Below are 24,238 nucleotides of genomic sequence, written 5' to 3'. Positions count from 1 at the left end.
TAAGCCCAGGAGTTTGAGGTTGCTGTGAGCTGTGACACCATAGCACTCTACCCCAGGGGACAACTTGAGGCTCTGTCTCAAAAAAAAAAAATAGCCAGGCATTGTGGCGGGCACCTGTAGTCCCAGCTACTTGGAAGGCTGAGGCGAGAGAATCACTTAAGCTAAAGAGTTTGAGGTTGCTATGAGCTGTGACACCACAGCACTCTACTGAGGGCGACATAGTAAGACTCTGCCTCAAAAAAAAAAAAAAAAATCTTGAGCTCAGAGATATTTTCAGTGCTTTAAAAAATCTATCTTCTTGGGCTATTCATGGTGGCTCATGCCTATAATCCTGACCACTTGAGAATCTGAGGTGGAAGGATCCCTTGAGCCTAGGAATTCCAGCCTGGGATACATAGCAAGACCCTGTCTATATATATACCAAAAAAAAAGTCCCTCCTCTTGACTAAAACATCATTCGTATCATGAGCAATTAAAAACTGGAGATGCTGGCTTGGCGCCTATAGCTCAAGCGGCTAGGGCGCCAGTCACATACTGGAGCTGGCAGAGCTGGCAGGTTCGAATCCAGCCCAGGCCTGCCAAACAACAATGATGACAACTACAACTAAAAAATAGCTGGGCATTGTGGCTGGTGCCTCTAGTCCCAGCTACTTGGGAGGCTGAGGCAAGAGAATCCCTTAAACCCAAGAGTTTGAAGTTGCTGTGAGCTGTGACACCACGGCACTCTACCCAGGGCAACAGTTTGAGACTCTGTCTCAAAAAAAAAAAAAAAATCATGTTATTCATAGTAAATAAAAAATAAATGAGGATGCTTACTTGTGACATATTATAAATTTGACAGAAACATATCAGAAAATATGTTGTACTAAATAATTATTCACAAATAATCACCTCACATTAACATTCTCTATTTTCCCTTGGCTGTTTTTCCCTTTACATACTAACTTGACACCTACAGCCAAATGATTATTGACAAAAGTGCCAGAAAAAACACATTGGGGAAAAGACAGTCTCTTCAATAAATGGTACCCTCGTGAAGAAAAATGAGACTAGACTGCTATCTCTCACAATATTAAAAAAATTAAAAAATAAAATAAATAAAAAAATAAAAAAATAAAAGTAAGGACGGTGCTCAGTGAGTAAGGTGCTGGCCACATATACCAAGGCTGGTGGGTTTGAACCTGGCCTGGGCCTGCTAAAACAATGACAACTGCAACAACAACAAAAAAATAGCCGGGCTTGTGGCAGGTGCCTGTAGTCCCAGCTACTTGGGAGGATGAGTCAAGAGACTCCCTTAAGCCCAAGAGTTTGAGGTTTCTGTGAACTGTGACGCCATGGCACTCTACCCAGGGTGACAGCTTGAGACTTTGTCTCAAAAAAAAAAAAAAAAAAAAAAATCAACTCAAAATAGATTAAATACTTAACTGCAAAACTATGAAACTATTATATTAGAAGAAAATATAGGTAAATAGTTTGGACTGGGCAAGGATTTTTTAAATAAGATCTCAAGGGTGGTGCCTGTGGCTCAGTGGGTAGGGCGCTGGCCCCATATTCCAAGGGTGGCGGGTTCAAACCTGGCCCCGGCCAAACTGCAAAAGAAAATAATAATAATAATAAATAACAACAACAAAATAAAATCTCAAAAACAGAGGCAACGAAAAGCAAAAATAGGCATACAACAGACTGAAAAGCTTCTGCACAGTAAACCTTTGTGTAGACAACCTACAGAATGGGAGAAAACATTTTCAAACTATACATCTGATGGGATTAGTATCCATAATACATAAAGAACTTCAAAAAAAATCTGTTTTTTAAAATGAGCAAAAACATCTTAATAGATATTTATCTTTTTCTTTTCTTTTGAGACAGAATCTCACTATGTCACCCTTGGTAGAGTGCCGTGGCATCACAGCTCACAGCAACCTCAAACTCTTGGGCTTAAGCAATTTCCTTGCCTCAGCCTACCTAGTAGCTGGGACTACAGGCGCCCTCCACAACGCCTGTCTATTTCTTCTTGTTGTTTACCAGGCCCAGGCCAGGTTCAAACCTGCCAGCCCCAGTGTATGTGGCCAGTGCCCTACCCACTGAGCTACAGGCACCGAGCCAAGACACACTTTTTGAGTATAAATCAAATTTGCTTAAACCCAAATTAGTATAACCTATTTTATTGTTTATTATACGTGGGTCATTACTAAAGTTTTGAGATACACAAAAATCAAGCAACATGAAATCCGTGCAGACAGAAACAAATGAAGCCCTCCCAGCAACGCTAATAAGCTGAGCAAGTGAAACCTGCACAGGTGAATCAGAAAGGACACTGTTGACTGCTTCTTGGAAGTGAAATAAAGGACAAATGCACAACCTGCCTCAAAACTCTCATGGTGACCTATGTGTTGTAGATATTTTAGATTACCTGTCTCAAAATCTAATAGTGACCTATGTATTGTAGAACATTTTCGATTACAGAAACTCATTTTAACAAAATGAAAGGTTACACGTGCGGTTGAGCACTTAAATTACCTTAACAGAGAGGTGGAGGGTTATTGGTGTAAATTTTACCATTGGGCAGGTAGAAAAAGTCTTAGGCTGAGCAGGAAGAATTACTGCAAGATATCCTGGTTTGGTGAAGAGCATTCACTGAATATACACCTGAGAATAGTTTGGACATCTAGATTTGGATAGCCAGAAAGGTTTAAGACATTTTTAAAGAATCTTAAAAATTGAAGCATTGGTCTCTATGTAGTAGGACACAATACGCATCAGAAATCAGTGCGGTTAGCCGGGCGCAGCGGCTCACGCCTGTAATACCAGCACTTGGGAGGCTGAGGTGGGTGGATTGCCTGACTTCACAGGTTTGAGATCAGCCTGAGCCAGAGCGAGAGCCAGTCTCTAAAAAAAAAAAAAAAAATAGCTGGGAGGTGGGCACCTGTACTCCCAGCTACTGGGGAGGCTGAAGCAAGAGACTCCCTTGAGCCCAAGAGTTTGAGGTTGCTGTGAGCTAAGACACCACAGCACTCTACCAAGGGTGAGCAAATGAGACTCTGACCCCCCCCCCCAAAAAAAGAAGAAATCTGTGTGGTTTCCAAAGGTCAAAGAAAAAAATATTTATAAAAATGAACCACAGGCCAGAAGCAATGGCTCATGCTTGTATTCTCAGCACTGAGCCCAGGGCTTCGAGGTTACAGGGAGTTGTGATCATATCACTCCCCCTGGACTACAAAAGTGAGACCTCCCTGTTTCTAAAAAACAAACAAAAAAACCCCAGAACCAAAGGTTGGGTTAAGGGTCAATCTTAATGAAGATAAAGCAGCCTCAGGCATCAATGCCTTCTTTGTTTTTTTTGAGACAGAGCTCATTCAATTGCCCTGGGGTTGAGTGGGGTAGAGTTCTGTGGCATCCTAACTCACATCAACTTCAAACTCTTGGGCTTAAGCAATTCTCTTGTCTCAGCCTCCTGAGTAGCTGGGGATTCAGGTGCCTGCCACAAGGCCCGGCTATTTTTTAGAGACGGGGTCTTGCTCTTGCTCCGGCTGGTCTTGAACTCCTGTGCTTAAGCAATTTGCCCACCTAGGCCTCCAAGAGTGCTAGGATTACAGATCAATATCCTTTAAAAGCCCTTTCACCAGAAAAATTAGCAGTATTTACATTAATACTTGGTGCATAAATATTCTGAACTTTTTTTGGACAGTCTGTCACCCTCAGTAAAGCCCAGTGACATCACAGCTCACAGCAACCTCAAGCCCTTGGACTTATGCGATTCTCTTGCCTCAGCCTCCCAAGTAGCTGTGATTTAAAAAAGCCACAATGCCCAGATTTTTTTGTTCTTTAGCAGGCCCAGGCTGGGTTTGAACCCTCCAGCTCTGGTGCATATGGTCGGCATTCTAACCACTGAGCAATAGGCGCCAAGCCTGAACATCATCTTTCTTAACGTACTGTACCTTCAAAATCACCTCTCATATTTTACCTTTGTCATAGCATATTTGATTTGAGATTTAAAAAGTCCGTTGGGCTCGGTGCCCGTAGCTCAGCGAGCAGGGTGCCAGCCACATGCACTGAAGCTGAAGGGTTCGAGCCTGGTTTGCTTGCCTCAGCCTCCTGAGTAGCTAGGACTACAGGCACCCGCCACATTGTTTTTGTATCCTTTATAAATAAAAAGCAACTGATAACCATTTTCTTTATCCAACTTCAATGATCTTTTTTTTTTTTTAGATAGAGTCTCACTTTGTTGCCTTTGGTAGAGTGCTGTGGCATCTTAAATCACAGCAACCTCAAACTCTTGGATTCAAGTAATTCTCTTGCCTCAGCCTCCCATGGAGCTAGGACTACAGGCGCCTACCACAATGCCCAGATATTTTTCTTTTTCTTAGAGGCGGGGTCTCGCCCTGGCTCAGACTGGTCTTGAATCTGTGAACTCAGGCAATCCACCCACATGGGCCTCCTAGAGTGGTAGGATTACAGGCGTGAGCCATAGCACCCGGCTTCAATGACCATATTTTCTTTTTTTGTAGAGACAGAGTCTCACTTTATGGCCCTCGGTAGAGTGCCATGGCATCACATAGCTCACAGCAACCACCAACTCCTGGGCTTAAGCGATTCTCCTGCCTCAGCCTCCCGAGTAGCTGGGACTACAGGCGCCCGCCACAACACCCAGCTATTTTTTGGTTGCAGTTTGGCCAGGGCTGGGTTTGAACCCATCACCCTTGGTATATGGGGCCGGCACCTTACCGAATGAGCCACAGGGGCCGCCCCAATGACCATATTTTCAGTAATTACTGAAAGACTTCAAGTATATTATCCATAACACATAGTTTATAATCGTTAAATTTTACCTATTTGCTTACCATTACAAATTTTTGCTTAAGTACACCTTCCTTAATATATTCTGTAAACTATAGTTAACTCCTGAAACATGTTTAGTAAACTACCTCTATTTTCTTCATTAATAAAAACGAGTAATTCGGGCGGCACCTGTGGCTCAGTCGGTAAGGCGCCGGCCCCATATACCGAGGGTGGCGGGTTCAAACCCGGCCCCGGCTGAACTGCAACCAAAAAATAGCCGGGCGTTGTGGCGGGCGCCTGTAGTCCCAGCTACTCGGGAGGCTGAGGCAAGAGAATCGCTTAAGCCCAGGAGTTGAAGGTTGCTGTGAGCTGTGCGATGCCACGGCACTCTACTGAGGGCCATAAAGTGAGACTCTGTCTCTACAAAAAAAAAAAAAAACGAGTAATTCATGCACATGTGATTAAATAGCAAACTTCCTTAACGTAAGGTAAATTAGTCTTAGGCAGGGTGCCACTGGGAATTTTATTAAATGTCCATAGTAATAAACAGGTGTAGATCACATTTAGTATTTAGTTATTTGACCAAGTTAATTAATAAGAAGTCAAAAACAAAGTTAAGAACAAATACTCTGACATTTTTTTTTTTTACTGGACAAACAAGTGGTAAGAGCCATCAATATTAACTCTAAACACAGAAAAAACAAGCCTGAATATATTTATAACAGTTTAGTACTTTTATGTCCCATTATGATCTTTTAGTGGAATGTTGTGAAACAAAAGCATAGTTCACACTGTAAAGATAAATCAGAAAGAGCAGTTTTGAATGGCATGTTATAATGAAATGACCTGGACAAAACTATCTGCTAATAATTCCCACAATATTTAGCACATGTTAACAGACCAAGAAATCAAATCCTGTGTACTGGTAAGTATTTTGTCAGACATGAAACATTTTTAAATGTTATCAATCATATTGATCTCCCTATATATATTAATTTTTATTTAAAACAAGAAAACAGTTCTCTCTTTTCCAGATTCTTAGGTTTATCAGTGCAAACTAAAATGTAGCGATCTCAGTAGAAATGGTTTATTACAACGTTATTTTAGAAAGGCTTATTCCTCAAAATGTCCAAAGTATACTTAAAAGATATCTAAATCATGAGAATGATCAACTTCAATGGCTTCCTCTGCATCCAACTTGGCCTCTCCATGTCCTTCCTGTGACTCGTCAAGAGAAGCCAGGGCCTCATTTGTGTCACTGGCAAAAGTTTCTCGTGATGTATCATCGTCTTCTTGAAAATTCAGACTTTTAATAGCTTGCTTCATCTTTTTCCCCAATACCTGTGTTCTCCTCTTTCTAGCAGCTTTTTTGTTTTCATATTCCTTTTGATTTTCAATATAGAAAATATCCTATAATAAAGGAAGAACTTCAGTAAATAAGAACTGCCATTTATTACAACTTTGTTATAAGACATGCCTTTTATAATCATTATCTCCATTTCTCATAAAAAATAAGCAAAGATTATTAGGTTCATCATTACAGTCCTAGATATTACATAAGTACTCACTGTAAGTAAAGGTTGAAGCTGAGTCTAACCCAACCTACTGTTAGACCCACGCTTATTCCACCATAACACATTAGCTCCATAGTTAAAAGCTTTCTTTTTTTTTTTTTTTTGTAGAAACAGAGTCTCACTGTACCGCCCTCGGGTAGAGTGCCGTGGCGTCACACGGCTCACAGCAACCTCTAACTCTTGGGCTTACGCGATTCTCTTGCCTCAGCCTCCCGAGCAGCTGGGACTACAGGCGCCGGCCACAACGCCCGGCTATTTTTTTGTTGCAGTTTGGCCAGGGCTGGGTTTGAACCCGCTACCCTCGGCATATGGGGCCGGCGCCCTACTCACTGAGCCACAGGCGCCGCCCGTTAAAAGCTTTCTAAATAAAAGGATACACCAGGAAAATTATGTTGTTTAGAATTTAAATAAAATGTAATTTATCACACAACAAAAATCTATGAAATAAAAATTTACTACCTTTGAAATGTCATCAAAACTACGTGACTGGCCCTGCTGACACTGAGCTATGTGTGAATTGTGTAGGAACAATCACATGTGAGAGTGTACATCTTTGTCAAAAACTAACCACAAGCATGAAAATACACTCAGCCCAGGATATAATACAGGATGCCAGAAAAGGGACTTTATGGGAAACTCTGTGGGGGTCTGTTGTGTGTGTCCTGTAGGATATTTATTTAGCAGCAGACCTGGCCTCTACCCACTACTCGCCTGAGTACCACATACCCACCCCACCCTCAGATTGTGACAATCAAAAATATCTCCAGATACTGCCAAATGTTCTCTGAGGGGCAAAAGCACCAGCAGCTAAGAATTGGGTCAAGGCTGGGTGCAGTGGCTCACACCTATAATCCTACCACTCAGGGAGGCCGAGGCAGGTGGATTGCCTGAGTTCACAGGGTTGAGATCAGCCAGAGCGAGACCTCGTCTCTAAAAACAGCTGGGCACTGTGGTGGGCACCTGCAATCCTGCTACTAGGGAGGCTGAGGTAAGAGAATTGCTTGAGCCTAAGAGTTTGAGGTTGCTGTGATGCCAACGCACTCTACTGAGGGTGACAAAGTGAGACTCTGTCTCAAAAAAAAAAAAAGGAATATACATTTTGTGTACTTTAAAGAATATAGTAGGCCAGGCATGGTGACTCATGCCTATAATCCTAGCACTCTGGGAGGCTAAAGCGGGTGAATTGCTAGGTGAATTGCTCAGGAGTTCAAGACCAGCCCAAACAAGAGTGAGAACCCATCTTTACTGAAAGAAAAACTACGTGGGTACAGTGGTGCACACCTATAGTTCCAGCTACTCGGGAGTGAGGCAAGAGGATCACTCAAGCCAGAGAGCTTGAGGTTGCTATGAGCTATTATGCCATGGTACTCTATAGAGAAGAAGAATGTCTCAAAAAAAAAAAAAAAATACACACACACACACATATTTTAATATATATATATGTCTTAGGAGCTAGCTTGGCTATAACTTTTATGAGTCCTTTTCCAGAGACACAGGACCTTAGAAATGTGTCTGCCTATACCAGCTTCTTTTTCAAACCTTTGAACCTTCTTTGTATTAGTATATATTGAGCATTCCTGATCTGAAAATCCAGAATTCAGAATGCTGCAACAGCGGGCAGTGCCTGTGGCTCAAGGAGTAGGGCACTGGCCCCATATACCAGAAGTGGCGGGTTCAAACCCAGCCCCCCGGCCAAAAACTGCAAAAAAAAGAAAAGAATGCTACAAAATCTGAAACTTTTTGAGTGCTGATATAATGCAACAAATGGAAAATTTCACACATAAGTACTTAAGATAAACTTGTTTCATATACAAAATTATTTAAAATAATGCAGAAAATTACCTTCAGGCTATATGTATGTAAGGTGTGTACAAAACAAGTGAATTTTGTTCATTTGATTTGGGTTTCATCCCCAAATTACCTCATGTATATGCGGTATTCCAAAATCTGAACAGATCTGAAATTCCAAACACTTGATCCCCAGCATTTTGGATAAGGGATACTCAATCTGTATAGCCATTTTGGTCCTTCCATTAAACTCCTGACCTACCTTTCTTTTATATCCTCTACACTTCCACTTACCTATCTGTGCCAAGGTTCCCAGGAGTTATTTTATGTTTTCCACGTGTAGGCACTTTCATAGAAATGTATTTTCTGGTAGGGAAATTTTTTTTTTTAAACACAGTCTCACTTTGTCACCCTTGGTAGAGTGCATTGGCATCACAGCAACCTCAAACTCTTGGGCTCAAGCAATTCTCTAGCTTCAGCCTTCCGAGTAGCTGGTACTGTAGGTGCTCGGCACTATGCCCAGCTATTTTTAGAGACGGGGTCTGGCTCTGGCTCAGGCTGGTCTCGAATCGTGAGCTCAGGCAATAGACCTGCCTTGGCCTCCCAAAGTGCTATTCCTTCTTGTTTTATAAAAAAGATAATGGGATAGGCTCGGCACCTGCAGCATAGTGGTTATGGCCCAGCCACATACACCGAAGTTGGTGGGTTCAAACTTGGCCCAGGTCAGCTAGCCAAAAACAACTGCGACAAAAAATAGCCAGGCATTGTGGCAGGGGGCTATGATGACACAACACTCTACTGAGGGTGACATAGTAAGACTGTATGAAACAAACAAACAAACAAACAAAAAAAAAACAAACAGATGATGAGATAAAGGAGAACCTCTCCTAAAATTTATGCTAAATAGTCATACGCAGCACACAGAAGTAGCAAAGGAGTTATCGCTCCTGTAATTATTAGGTCAAGAAACAGGCTACACGTCATCCCATATCATGTAGTCTGTTTCTTGACTTAATAATTACAGGAGCGAGTTTATACCCACGGCAAAGCTGCTGTTCGTTCACGTCTCCGGTCACGCAACGGACTGTGAAATGAAAGGAGTAAGGGAAATCTTCAGAATATAACTGTTTTGATGAAGAGAAAGAATAAAGGTATTTGCTAAAGAAATGAGGTGCAAACATGGAAAAAGAGTATAGGGAGAATAAAGGTGAATTCAGAGGAAAATGAGGCTTGCTACCATTTACTCCTTAGCACTTTTATGTGCCAGGCATTCTGTTAAGAACTAACACCCACGGTGGTGCCTGTGGCTCAAGGAGTAGGGTGCTGACCCCATATATAGGAGGCAGTGGGGTTCAAGCCCGGTCCTGGCCAAAAACTGCAACCAACATAATAAAAAATAAAGATTAAAAAAAAGAAGAAGAAGAACTTACACACATATTAACTCATTTCATCGTCACAAAAACCTTATGAGGTTGGTAGTAACCCTCGTTTTCAGATGTGGAAAACGAGGCACACAGTTACAGAGCTAACATAGGTAGATGTGAAGAATGAACTCACACATGATTTCTCTAATATTCTTTGCGTTCACCAAAGGTGGTAATTAACAATTTTTTCAAGAGCTTATGTACCTTAAAGTGGGAAGATAAAATGCACCTGCAAGTAGAAGTATTTTATTCTATGTGGAAGCACATTCAAGCATCTTGATGAAAGTAATTCTAGGTAGTACAATGCTCAGCAACTTTGAGTAAATCTTCTGATGTTCCCCTTTTCTCTCTAAATACAGCAAGACTTACTGAAAACGAACTTCTCCATGGGTACAGAACGAAGTGGATAATGCCCCCTACCCAATATTGCAACATGTTGTTAAAACAAATAGAGACAAATAACTTCAGGGATATCCCCCCTCTCATCCATATCTATGTGTAGTTAACTCTATACAGTTAGAACCTGATTCTATACATACTCTTTTACAGAGGGAGACCATTATAGTTGAATTTGTTGATATAGGAAATAAACTTTTAACTATTTTTTCATAAACTTTATGTAATTTCAAAAACAAAACTTAAGCAATTATGAGGCCAAGTACCCAAATAAAATAAAAAATGGGGAAACAAACCCACTTAGTCCAATTCTGGCTTCTAAATTCTACACATGGTGATTGTAAGAAACACAGTGATTAAAAAAATAATTATGACATATTTGGGGATGTGAAATTACCTACAATAAAGTTTTATTTGCTTTCAGTTTTTCCGTCTAGTATCAACCCATGTTCAGGCAGAAAATTCAGAAAATCTTTAAAAAAAACCGAAGTGGCCAGGTATGGTGGCTCACACCTGTAATCATAGCACTTTGGGAGGCCACAGCAGGAGGATTGCCTGAGCTCAGGAGTTTAAGACCAGCCTGAGTGAAAAGGAGACCCTATCTCTAAAAATAGCCAGGCATTGTGGCGGGCGCCTGTAGTCCCAGCAACTTGTGAGGCTGAGGCAAGAGAATTGCTTAAGCCCAAGAGTTTGAGGTTGCTGTGCGCTGCGATGCCACAGCACTCTACTGAGGGTGACATAGTAAAACTCTGTCACAAAGAGAAAAAAAAAAAGTGCCGGGTTAAAAACAATCAAAGAAGATATAACACATGGAATGTGGAAACCTTGACTGGATCCTGGTAAGAAGGGGATAGAGGTATAAAGCAGACTCTTAGGACAATTCAGGAAGTTAAAATAAGGCCTAGATATTGGATAAGACTACGAAACTGTTTCTACTTCTCTTAGAAATGACAATGGATGCTGTGAGGTTATGTAGGATACTGTCCTTATTATTGGTAGAATGCTTACAGAAATCATTAGAACTGAGTGTCATGATATGTGCTATTTATTTACACTGGAACAGGAAAAAATTGTGTAGCTCAAGTAAGATTGTCAAAATAATATTCATTAATGACTGCTGAACCTCGTAGAAGATATTCAATTATTACTCCTGTATTCTGAGGAATAATTTTCATTAATGAAGTTTTAAGAGGATAGAAAAAACAATTATGTGCTAAGAAACCAGGAAAGACAACCTTAAAAAATAAATGAAATTTTGATCTTGCCTCTGAAAGGAAAGAAAAAGAGGTGACAAAGCTATACAAAAGACACAAGTTTTGCTTGAAATGAGGCAATGACAAAATCGGTCCATTTACTGCAAAGCATAAAATGGAGATTCTTAGAAAATGAAGCTAGAGGCTGAGTGGAAGTCAAACTATGATGGATCTTAAAAGCTAAGACCAGCACCATTACCTTAATTTGCTCCTCACTGATACTAGGAGTATTTTTCAGGAGATTCAGAAAAACTCCACCCGGTGTTCTTCTTCGGCTACCATTCTAAAAAAAGGAGCAGAAAAATTAATCTGCATACACTTTCCCATGAGCAGTCAAGGTACAGGGGCACACCAAGGAGACAGAGCAAACAGCAGAAGTGAAGTTCAGTCTCGACTATGATCAAACAGGTAACAGGAGGAAAATCACCATAATTAAGTTTCAGGTCTTCATCTACAAAATGAGGGCCAAAGGTGATCTTTAACCTTTTTCAACTCCCAAATCCTGTGATTTATAAAATCTACATGCTAACAAGAAAAAACAGGCCACTCAGCTCAAACGACTAAACAAATGACTGTATTTTCTCTTTATCTGGTTAAATCAATGCATATCTTTTAGATATGAAAACATATCATAAAGCCTCAATAATTAAAATAGTATAGTATTGACATAAAACTAGAATGATCAATAAAGCAGAATAGGCTCGGTGCCTGTGGCTCAAGTGGCTAAGGTGCCAGCCACATACACCTGAGCTGGCAGGCTCAAATCTAGCCCAGGACTGCCCAACAATGACGACTGCAACCAAAAAAATAGTGGGGTGTTGTGGCGGGTGCCCGTAGTCCCAACTATTTGGGAGGGGGAGGCAGGAGAATCACTTGAGACCAGGAATTGGAGGTTGCTGTGAGTTGTGATGCCGCGGCACTTTACCCAGGGCGAAAACTTGAGGCTTTGTCTCAAAAATAAAAAAAGCAGAAGCCCCAAGGAAAAAAAGCCAAATTCAGTCTATGACATAGATCCTAGCTCAAACGAGACGATAAAATGAGCTGTCCAATAATTGGTGATAGAGCTACCAGAGCCATCTAGGAAAATTTTAAGTCGGAGTCACACCTCATGCCTCGTACCATATTCCAAAGGGATTTATGATTTAAATATAGATAATATATCATAGAGTACCCCTAAAATGTACCCGTATTTTAAGAAAGGAAAAATTATAATTATAATTTTAAAATTAGAACAATATATACCAGAAACGTTTGTTATTTTGTACACTGTAACCTGTATCTCTTATAATGGCAGCTGTCAAAAGTGACTTGAGTATTACAATTTTTTTCTTTTTTTTTTGTAGAGACAGAGTCTCACTTTATGGCCCTCGGTAGAGTGCCGTGGCCTCACACAGCTCACAGCAACCTCCAGCTCCTGGGCTTAAGCGATTCTCTTGCCTCAGCCTCCTCAGTAGCTGGGACTACAGGCGCCTGCCACAACGCCCGGCTATTTTTTGGTTGCAGTTTGGCCAGGGCCGGGTTTGAACCCGCCACCCTCGGTATATGGGGCCGGCGCCCTACCAACTGAGCCACAGGCGCCGCCCGAGTATTACAATTTTAATACTGTTCTTCCTTTCTTAAAATGTGTACACATTCTTCTGGCTCCTTCTGTATACATACAGTGGATTTTCACTGGTCATAGTAGTTATGTTCTACAAAGTTGTTGCAAACACTGAATCAGTAACTATTAAAAAAAATGCTCCGGGGAAATACAAGATTAGGTTCCTACAAACCTCTCTTCATAACATTTTGTCAAGAGCTCAATATATAACCTTGTTACATGTGTGTTTCTGTTTAAAGACATCTTTAAAAAACATACTGCTAATTCACGAACACTGAACTCAGGGCCAACAACATTGGAACTCATGCCTAAATGAAGCTTATCTAACAAGCATATTTCTTCATAAGGGTATGTCACATGTCACAGACTTCACGGCTGCAGGTTCATTTTAAACAGCAAAATCACCATGCCAAAAAAGCAAAAATGGGGTGGTGCCTGTGGCTCAAGGAGTAGGGCACCAGCCCCATATACTGGGGGTAGCAGGTTCAAGCCCAGCCCTGGCCAAAACTGCCAAAAAAAAAAAAGCACAAATGTAAAAAACATGACACTAGACAGACCTTGAAAAGGACACCTATTTTAAAGTATGACAGCTGAAACAAGGCAGAGTGTTGCCTTGACCTAAGCCAGGATCTAAGACAAATTCCTTAAGCTGGCAAACAAGTCCCCACTGGGTCTGACCCCACATTACCTCTCTGACTTTACACCCCACTCACTCTCTCAAGCACCCTGCTCCTGTCACATCACCCCCTGTTCATACACTCAGCAGAGACTGGGGTGAAGAGAGAACAGTCTTCCAAGTACAGGGTCAGAACCTGTTTTTTATTTAGGATTGTGTCCATTAGATGAATTTTTTGCATTAATTTTGATTTTTGAAACTGTTGCATTAAAATATCCTTTATCTGGGGCGGTGCCTGTGGCTCAAGGAGTAGGGTGCCGGCCCCATATGCCGGAGGTGGCGGGTTCAAACCCAGCCCTGGCCAAAAACTGCAAAAAAAAAATAAAAATAAAAATGTATCCTTGATCTTGATTATTGACTTTTTTTAGCACTCCCTCAAAAATTTTGCAGCCAAGGCAAGTAAATTTCTTACTTCGCCTTAGTCTTGGCCCTGCCATGCACCCTTCACTTTTACCAATGGCTGTTACTTCTGCTTGGTCTGTTCTTCTGTTTCACCTTCTTCAAGTCTTTGTTTAAACGATGCCCTCTTCATAAGGTCTGCCCTCACCATTCTAGTTTTACTGCAAAGTCCTCCCCTCCTCCCTCTATCTCTATTTGATCTATTTCTTTTTCTAACACAGTTGAGGTTATTATACTTTAAGAACTGTCTTCCTCTCACCCCCAACTACAACCATAAGCTCCCTGTTTTAGAACAATGCTGACACACAGCCGGCACTCAGTAATTGCTCAAGGAAAGAAAGTATCAAAAGAAAGTGAATTTGAGGCTGGGCCAGGTGGCTCACACCTGTAATCCTAGGACTGTGGGAGGTTGAGGCAGGTGGATCACCTGGCTCAGGAGTTCAAGACCACCCTGGGCAAGAACAAGACCCTATCTCTACCAAAAAATATGAAAAACTAACCGGGGATTGTGGTGCCTCTAATCCCAGCTACTCAGGAGGGTGTGTCAGGAGAACTGCTTGACCTAGCAGTCTGAGGTTGCTGTGAGGTGGGCTGACCCCATGGCACTCTAGTCTGGGGCAACAGAATGACACATCTCAAAAAAAAAAAAGAAAAAAAGGAAAGAACGAAAGAAAAAAGAAAATAAAAAAGAAAAAGAAAAAAAAAGTGAATTTGGGGGCTCAGTGCCCATAGCACAGTGGTTATGGCGCCAGCCACACACACCAAAGCTGACAGGTTTGAGCCTGGCCGGGGCCAACTAAATAACAATGACAACTCCAACAAAAAATAGCCAGGTGTTGTGGCGGGCACCTGTACTCCCAGCTACTTGGGAGGCTAAGGCATAAGGATCACTTGAGTCCAAGAGTTTGAGGTTGCTATGAGCTGTGATGCCACAGCACTCTATCCAGGGTGGCAGCTTGAAACTCTGTTTCAAAAATAAAAAGGTGAATTTGGACTTGCAGCATCCCAGCATTCAGTAGATTTACATTAGCTCAATGTAATATGAAGTTTTATTACTAAAATATTAAAAGACGGATGAAATCTGTAACTATGTATTCAACTAAATGAAAATCAAAGTAGATTGCCAGTGCATTTATGATTATTATAAATTAGTTTTGTTGTTAACTTCTGTTTTTGGCTTCTGTAATTTACATTCACAGGCTATTTCCTCAGCCAGTGCTATCAATTCTAACTGGTTTCTTCTCTGTCCTTTTCCAAAGCATATTGATCTACTCTCTTGTGATATTACTATTCTGAACTTACAAGTAACAAAAATGGAGAAAGTCACTCAAACTTTCATCCTCACCCTGTGGTGAAAGCTAAATTGAGATCTGCAAAACCATTCTGTAAGGTAACTGTCACTGCTCCTGATGTGGCCTCCCCAGTTTTGTCATTCAGAAGCAGTGAACAGTGTTTCTTAACCCTTTTGCACATTGTCACTCCCCCACCCCAGGAAGCTTTTAAGACTTTTCCTCCCTTTTCGCCCCTGATATTAAATTTTAACTCACCTAGAAATACTGTATACATACCTGTGTTTCATACATAAGAAATTTTTTTTGTCCTCTATTTCATGAATGTGTATGAATCAAATGCACCAAAATAACACCATTGCACCACCATTGTGGTGCTGTCCACCATTGCTAAGTGCTGGGAACTGTGATAAATCTTTCATGGGTATCATCTCCTCTATCCTTATAATATAGGATTAATCTCCATTTTATAGTCAACGAGACTATACTGAGCCAAATTTCAGTTAGTAAGTTATACAATTAAAACTCAAAAAAGGAATGCAAGGAACACTCATTCTATGCTATAGCCGTTCGTTGCCCAATTAAAAAAGAAAAAAAGGCACACAAATTCCAAAATCCCTATCCTCAAAATCTGAGCTTGCAGGCTCCCCTAGACTCTATCTTAAAATTTCAGTCATACTTTTGGCTTGGCACCCATAGCTCAGTGTTTAGGGCACCAAACACATACACTGGGGATGGCAAGTTCGAACCCAGCCCAGGCCTGCTAAACGACGACAACTGCAACAACAACAAAGTGGGCGTTGGTGGCGCCTGTAGCTCAGTGGGTAGGGCCCCAGCCACACACACCGAGGATGGCGGGTTCAAATCCAGCCTGGGCCAGCTAAAAAGATGACAACTGCAACAACAAAAGAAATAGCCAGGTGTTGTGGCAGGCACCTATAGTCCCAGCTACTTGGGAGGCTGAGGCAAGACAATCACTTAAGCCCAAGAGTTTGAGGTTGCTGTGACCTATGATGCCACAGCACTCTACCAGAGAAACAGCCTGCGACTCTGTCTCAAAAACAAAACAAAACAGGCTCAGTGCCCTGTAGCTCAGTGATTAGGGCACAGGCCACATACACCAGGGCTGGCAGGTTCGAACCCAGCCTGGGCCTGCTAAACAACAATGACAACTATAACAACAACAAAATAGCCGGGTGTTGTGGCAGGTGCCTGTAGTCCCAGCTACTTGGGAGGCTGAAGCAAGAGAATCGCTTAAGCCCAAGAGTCTGAGGTTGCTGTGAGCTATGATGCCACAGCACTCTACCAAGGGCGACAAAGTGAAACTGTCTCAAAAAAAAAAAAAAAAAAAAATTTTTTTTAGCCCTACTTTTTTTTTTTGTTTTTTGTAGAGACAGAGTCTCACTTTATGGCCCTGGGTAGAGTGCCGTGGCCTCACACAGCTCACAGCAACCTCCAGCTCCCGGGCTTAAGCGATTCTCTTGCCTCAGCCTCCGAGTAGCTGGGACTACAGGCGCCCGCCACAATGCCCGGCTATTTTTTGGTTGCAGTTTGGTCGGGGCCGGTTTTGAACCCGCCACCCTCGGTATATGGGGCCGGCGCCTTACCGACTGAGCCACAGGCACCACCCTTTTAGCCCTACTTTTAATGAATTATGTAAAAGGTGTGTTGTTGACTGAACACTAACAGACTTCAATTTATCTATGTCTTTTGTAAGGAAAACTATTAGTTGCGAAAAATATATTGAATTTTTTTAGTCTTCATTGTAGTTTTTTAAATCTAAAACAAATAGGTATTATAAATAAGAGATCCAACAGAGGCAAGTAAATTCTGTAAAAACAAAACAAAAACACAAACACATGATAAGCTATACAGAAACAGTAGTGCAGTCTTACCATTATAAAAAGGCCACCATTTTGTTCAACTTCAGCAGTTTCCATCAGAAGTTCAATTGCCTTTTTGTTCCCAATAATCCTCACTACTCGGGCTATCAGGTCTTTCTTTGGTTCCTGTAACCTGAATTGGAATAAATAAAGTAAATCAATGTCTTTACTTGTTGTGCAAAGTTGAAGAAATCTACCTTAGTCTTCAGTTTAGCCCCCAACTACAATCAAAATCTGATTCTAGGCTTGGTGACCATAGCTCAGTTGTTAGGGTGCCGGCCACATGTCCCGAAGCTGGTGGGTTTGAACCTAGCCCAGCCCTGCTAAACCAATGATAACAACAACAACAACAATAAAAAAGCCGGGGCAGCGCCTGTGGCTCATTGGGTAGGGCACCAGCCCCATATACTGAGGGTGGCAGGTTCAAACATGCCCTGGCCAAACTGCAACAAAAAAACAGCCCAGCGTTGTGGCGGGCACCTGTAGTCCCAGCTACTCAGGAGGCTGAGGCAAGAGAATTGCCTACACCCAGGAGCTGGAGGTTGCTGTGAGCTGTGATATCATGGCACTCTATGGAGGGTAATAAAGTGAGACTCTGTCTCTAAAAAACAAACAAACAAACAAAAAAACCAAAAAAACTGGGCATTGTGGCAAGCACCTGTAGTCCCAGCTACTTGAGAGACTGAGGCAAGAGAATCCCTTAAGCCCAAGAGTTTGAGGTCGCTGTGAGCTGTGATGGCATGGCACTCTATCGAAGGCAACATAGTAAGACTGTCTCAAAAAAAAAAAAAAAAAATCTGATTCTAGTAACGTTTGTTTTTCTAAATCTTTAATACTGACTGGGTGTGGTGGTTTATGCCTGTAACCCTAGCACTCTGGGAGGCTGAGGAGGGTGACTCGCCTGAGCTCAGGAGTTTAGAGACCAGGCTGAGGAAAAAAAGAGACCCCATCTCTACTAAAAATAGAAAAACTAGCCAGGAATTGTGGTGGGTGTCTATAGTCCCAGCTACTTGAGAGGTTGAGGCAGGAGGATTGCTCAAGCCCAAGAGTTTGAGACTGCTGTGAGCTATGACACCAGGGCCCTCTACCCAGGATGACAGAGTGAATGATACTCTGTCCCCCTCCCCAAAAAAACAAACAAACAAACAAACAAAACTTAAGATATTTAACTTTGGAATCACTGACGAATGTTCCTAACCAAGGGTCACACAAGGTAATGGTAACCTGGTAACCTTGAAGTTCCATCTCAAATCTCATACTTCTTTACCTGCATTATATTATGCGGGTTTCAAAATAAATGCGCACATTCAGCAAGGTGAATGCAAGTCTGAAGAAGATAAAACCAGTCTACTCCTGTCCAAACAAATAATAGACATATACTATGTTTTGAATTATTATACCTAAAAGTAAACTCTCCTAATTCCAGAGATGACTTGGAGCTTTAAAATTGGCCCAACCTTTCCCTCATAGGCTCCTTGCCTCAGAACAAAAATAGAAGTAGCTAATATTTACTGACAGCTTATTATGCTTATGGCAGGCACAATGCTAAGAACCATATATGCATTATTGTCAACTAATTCCTCAACACTGTGAAACAGGTACTATTATTTTCATTTTACCATTGAGAGATTAAAAACACAGGTAATGTTAAGTCACTATTTTAAAATGTCAGAGCCCACTCTCTAGAGCAGTGGTTCTCAACCTTCCTAATGCCACAACCCTTTAATACAGTTCCTCATGTTGCGCTGTAGCAACGAAAATAATTTTATGGGTGGGGGTCACCACAACATGAGGAACTGTATTAAAGGGTGGCAGCATTAGGAAGGTTGAGGACCACTGCTGTAGAGAGAAGAATTAATAGGGCAGAGGCTTACCAGTTCCCTAATGAGACAAACCTGGCATCCTTTGTCTCTTTCAAGAGGAGGAATTGCATTATTGTGGATGGAGTCCTAGACTAGGAACACAGGTACCAGGGTTTAGCTTCAGGTCTGATATTAATGGAATGTGTGACCCTGGGTAAGCCATATAACTACTAAGACTTGGTTTCCTCATCTGTAAAGTGAAGGTTTTGGTTTATAAAATCTCTTTAAGTTCTTCCCCAGCACTCAATCCCAAAATTCCCTAGTATTTTTTTTTTTTTTTTGTAGAGACAGAGTCTCACTGTACCGCCCTTGGTAGAGTGCCGTGGCCTCAAACGGCTCACAGCAACCTCTAACTTTTGGGCTTACGCGATTCTCTTGCCTCAGCCTCCCGAGCAGCTGGGACTACAGGCGCCTGCCACAACGCCCGGCTATTTTTTGGTTGCAGTTTGGCCGGGGCTGGGTTTGAACCCGCCACCCTCGGCATATGGGGCTGGCGCCCTACTCACTGAGCCACAGGCGCCGCCCCAATTCCCTAGTATTTTAAAAATCTCGTACTGGTGTTGAGATAGGCTTGCCTAGAAAGAAACACTTGTTTCATACCAGCCACATTACTCTTGAACCACATTTGTTTTCAAATTCATTGCACTGTTCATTAGCGACTTAGAGCTACTGAAAATATTCATCAAAATCTGAACTTTTTTTTTGAGACAGAGTCTCATTATGTTGCCCTCAGTAGAGTACCATGGCGTCACAGCTCACAGCAACCTCAAACTCTTGGGCTTAAGTGATTCTCTTGCCTCAGCCTCCCAAGTAGCTGAGACTACAGGCGCCCACCACAAATGCCTGGCTATTTTTTGGCTGTAGTTGTCATTGTTGTTTAGCTGGCCCAGGCTAGTTTTGAACTCACCAGCCTCAGTGTATGTGGTTGGCGCCATAACCGCTGTGCTATGAGCACTGAACCTAAACTTGTTAAAAATAAATGAATTTATTTTCATAGTCAGGGTCCCACCCACCCTGACTCTCGCCACTGGCCAGGCCCAGTGGCTCATGCCTGTACTTCTTGCACTTTGGGAGGCAGAGATAAAGGAATCACTTGAGGCACGGGCAACACTGCCAGACCCTGTTTCTAGCTACTTGGGAGGCAGAAAGATCATCATTTAAGCCTAGGAGTGTGAGGCTACAGTGAGCTGTAATTGTGCCACTGTACTCCAGTCTGGGCAAAAGAGCAAGATCTTACCTCCAAAACAAAGAAATAAATGTTGTATCTTAAGAGCTCTATGGTACTAAATGCAAAGGGCTGCTTAATAGTTCATAAAGTTTACAAAATTATTCTCTAAGGTCTGTGCAAATCTAAGAAAACACACATGTACTCATATAACTAAGTAAGCTCCAAGTTAGTTCCTAAAGTTAAAAAAACAAACTGAAAAAGGAACACCATCATTAATGCATTTGCAGCCTATTTTATTTTCTATAAATAGATTTTATTTGGTCAAGTGCTCAATGTGGTCAAATTAAATGCTCACCTGGGGCGGCGCCTGTGGCTCAGTCGGTAAGGCGCCGGCCCCATATACTGAGGGTGACGGGTTCAAACCCGGCCCAGGCCAAACTGCAACCAAAAAAATAGCTGGGCATCGTGGCTGGAGCCTGTAGTCCCAGCTACTTGGGAGGCTGAGGCAAGAGAATCACTTAAGCCCAGGAGTTGGAGGTTGCTGTGAGCTGTGTGAGGCCACGGCACTCTACCGAGGGCCATAAAGTGAGACTCTTTCTCTACAAAAATAAATAAATAAATAAATAAATAAATGCTCACCTGAAAGAAATTTCATCAGCCACTTTCTCTTGAGAGTCTTCCTCTGTGATCTCATATCGGCCTTTGTAATTCATTTCTTGTCTGTCCCCTAGTCTGTCTTTGACAGGTCGTTTTCTTTTGAGATGACCTTGCCCATTTTCCTCTTCCTTTGATCCTGTTTTTTTGCCATCATGCATATATGTGTCTAGTTCCTTTTCTAATTCTTTTGTATGCTCTTGAGATTCCCTTTTCAGTTTCTTGGCAAGCAAATAATTGTAAGTCTCGGATTGTCTGCTTCTGTCAATAGTGCCCTCCATTCCCAAGATACCAAGTTCCGTGGCCACCGCATCTTGATTCTGTTCCTGCAGCACAGCACCCCATATGTTGTTAACCTTCTTTCCTCCAGCAACGGGTGGTTTCTGACTGCTCTGGCCAAACTGAAAAGGCTCTGGTTTGGAAGGAAGGTTAAAACATTTCTGTCGCTTGCGTTTCCAAAGAGAGCTATCATCATCTGAATCAGAAAAACTCTCTTCACTGGAATCCACACTTTTAACAGTCCGATAATGGGATACTGGTACATAGGCTGTTGTGTTACTCTGAAAGGCCCTCACAGCACTGTCCCCATCAAGTACTTTCTGCAAGTGAAAAGAAACACAATCAATTCCACAAAATATACTATACCTAGCATGTGCTTAAAAAAAAAAAAAATTATCAAGAGATGCGACTAGACCATTTTGAAACAGAAGTGATCTTCAAAGACATGTCTGAAACCAATTCAGTCCTTTTCTGAAGTTTCACATGGAATTTGCCAATTTTAAAGCCAGATTCTTATCTGCTAATACAACACTTGGATATAAGATCTTTCTAAAAAATTAACCAAAGTTTTTCATTTTCACCTTCAAAAGCCTTTAACCTTTCAGTTATTGTCAAAATGTTTCAGAATGATATGTAATAATTATTACTAGCAGTAAAAATTTAATATTTTCTTTCTTTCCAAAGATACCTATCTTGCATTGGGACCTATATACCTCTTTTATATTCTGTAATCATATTCCTTTTCAATTAGATAGTGAACTCCTTTGGTTAGAAATCTCTAAAATAATACTTTTGTCTTTTTTTTTTTTTTTTTGAGACAGAGTCTCACTTTGTCCCTCCCCTCCCCCAGAGTCCTGGCGTCACAGTTCACAGCAACCTCACACTCTTGGGCTGAAGATCTCTTGCCTCAGCCTCCCTAGTAGCTGGGACTACTGACATGTGCCACAACGCCTGGGTATTTTTTAGAGATTGGAGGTGGTGGGGGAATCTCTTGCTCAGGCTGGTCTTGGACTCAGGGTGAGCAAGTGATCCACCCACCTCAGCCTCCCAGACTGCTGGGATTACAGGTGTGAGCCACCACACCCTGCCTGAAATACTTCCAAAACCGCAGAGTTTTAGAGGCATTAAGGCATTAAAGTTTACCAGGTCAGGGGTCAATTTACGTAAAACACCCTGAAAAGGACTGAAAAACAAACTATCTCAGTGCTAATTTTGTAAGACATTTATATGCAAAAGGAGACACCTTTGCTTTTTGTATTAAAACACTAAGCCAAGTATTTGTTGAGCTAGAAATAGGGGGTCAGGCTGGGTGGCTCATGCCTATATCCCAGCACTCTGGGAGGCCAAGTGGGGTGTATTGCCTGAACTCACAGGTTCGAGACCAGCCTGAGCAAGAGCAAGACCCCCCTCTCTACTAAAAAAAAAAAAAAAAAATCAGCATACTGTACCCCACATATGCATGAATGTATCCACAATGTGTATTTGACTTAATAAAAAAAAAAAAAAGAAAGAAAAGAAAAACTGAGGCAAGAGGATCGCCTCAGCCCGAGAGTTTGAGGTTGCTGGGAAACGAGGCCCACAGCACTCTAACCAAGGGCCACAAAGTGAGACTGTCTCAAAAAACAAACAGGGCTGATTTCAGTAAGATAGCCTTCCTATCTTCTAATAATAACCACAACTAACTTCAGGCAGACATTGCTGTGCGCTGTATGCTCCGCAAAATCCTTCCAACAACTTCATCGGTGGCGCATAACGCCAATTCTACAGATGTGGAGAAAGAAGCAGTGAGCTAAAGAAACCTGGACGGTGCGGACCCCAGATTGGAACGCACGCAGGCTGGCACCACAGTCCTCGCAAAGCGGTTGCTACGACTAAGGCAGTCGAGACAAATTACCATTTAGAAAGCTGGGAAGCTAGCACAAAACCCAGCGCCACGAACCGCAGGACAAAGCTAGACTCGGTAGGAATGTGGAAGACGGCGTCTCTGAACGACAAACGGACTTCCTTCCTGGGCCTTCCTCTCGCTATCTGCTCAGGCCGAAAATGAGCGCCAATGGCAGATGTCCCCAGGTTTGACGCTTTTGGCAAAATCCGCACTTTCTCGAAAACCTAGCGGCGCTGGAGCGGGAAACCGTAAGCTCCGGTAAGGAGGAGCGACGCGAGGTAGGCGGAGGAGACCCGAGAGAGCGCTGAGCGCCCCCCTCCAGGCCCCCGCCGGCTGCACTGCAGGGGTTCGAAGCCCCTACGCTGCGGCTGCCGCCCCCCACCTCGGCGAGCGGGTCGGGGGACTCCCGCCCACCCCGACTCTCGCCACAGGCCCCGAGCCGGTTTTCCTCGCTCCGGGCTCGGGGAACCCCACCCAGGCCCTCCCCTCGCCGCCCCCCGGGCGTCCCCCGCAGCCCGGCTCCGGCTCCCCTCCCCCTCCCCGCCGCCCGCGCGCTCCCGCAGCCGGGGCTCCGCGCGCCCAGCTCGCAGCCACTCGCCCGCTTACGGGCTATCACACTCACCGGGACTTGCAGCGGCCTGTCGCTGGGTGCGACTGTCATGTCGGAATCCGAGTCGGAAAGCTGCCCATCTTCCATGTCTCCGGCTTCCAGCGCCATCTTCGCGCGGCGCGGCGCGGCGGGGCGCGGCGGGGCAGGAGAGCACTTCCGGTGGCGCGGCGGGGAGGCCGGGCGGCGGCGGCTGCTCGGGCGCCCCCGCGCGGAGGCTGGCCCGCCCCTCTGCCTGCGCGCGCCTGGATGGCGGGACTGAGCCTGGTCGCTGTCACCTTGGCTAAAATTCCAACTGTTCTGGGAAAATGAATCTCCTGTAACAGCAACACCCTTCTCCCAAACTTTGTTTTCGCGCAAACACAGTAAATGCGCGCGCCCCAGTTGTCTGTCAGTCCTCCCTCGGTCTCACACCTGTCACCTGAGTGCCCTGCATCGGGCACCCTTGGTTCTCTCCAGGTGAAAGGCGTTTTGCAGCTGCAGTTCCGTGGGCCTAGAAGGAGGCTTTCCCACTCCCAAACCCTGTCTTCGCAAAGGTTCTATCACATTACTCAGGTTTGTTTCTTTTTCTTTCCTTTTTTTTAGAGGAGTTCCACTCTGTCGCTTTGGGGAGGGTGCGGTGGCAACGTCAAACGGTTGTGCTCAAGAGATCCTCTTGCCTCAGCCTCAGGAGTAGCTGAGACTACCGGTGTACACCACCAGGCCTGGCTGGTTTTTCTATT

The 24,238-nt window shown here is 43.1% G+C and overlaps 1 protein-coding gene across 1 annotated transcript; it reads right to left on the bottom strand.

The window, feature by feature from the left end:
* Nucleotides 1-5,283: 5,283 nt before the first annotated feature.
* On the bottom strand, nucleotides 5,284-23,669 carry PHAX (phosphorylated adaptor for RNA export). The gene is made up of 5 exons (XM_053567387.1): nucleotides 23,532-23,669; nucleotides 20,731-21,344; nucleotides 17,074-17,194; nucleotides 11,414-11,497; nucleotides 5,284-6,189 (listed from the first exon to the last, which is right to left on the bottom strand). The coding sequence occupies exons 1-5, from the start codon at nucleotides 23,625-23,627 to the stop codon at nucleotides 5,920-5,922; spliced, it is 1,185 nt and encodes a 394-aa protein (XP_053423362.1). The 5' UTR covers nucleotides 23,628-23,669; the 3' UTR covers nucleotides 5,284-5,919.
* Between the last annotated feature and the right edge of the window lie 569 nt (nucleotides 23,670-24,238).

The sequence above is a fragment of the Nycticebus coucang genome, chromosome 17 (genome assembly GCF_027406575.1).
Source record: "Nycticebus coucang isolate mNycCou1 chromosome 17, mNycCou1.pri, whole genome shotgun sequence".
NCBI lineage: Eukaryota > Metazoa > Chordata > Mammalia > Primates > Lorisidae > Nycticebus > Nycticebus coucang.
Note: the sequence above shows the minus strand (reverse complement) of the source record. Positions and strands in the feature narration are given on the sequence as shown.

Coding starts and splice junctions, on each gene's coding strand:
- PHAX (XM_053567387.1), bottom strand. CDS start 23,627: ATGGCGCTGGAAGCCGGAGACATGGAAGATGGGCAGCTTTCCGACTCG. Junction 21,345..23,531: donor ACAGGCCGCTGCAAGTCCCG/GTGAGTGTGATA, acceptor TTTCACTTGCAG/AAAGTACTTGATGGGGACAG. Junction 6,190..11,413: donor TCAGTGAGGAGCAAATTAAG/GTAATGGTGCTG, acceptor CCTTTATTATAG/GATATTTTCTATATTGAAAA.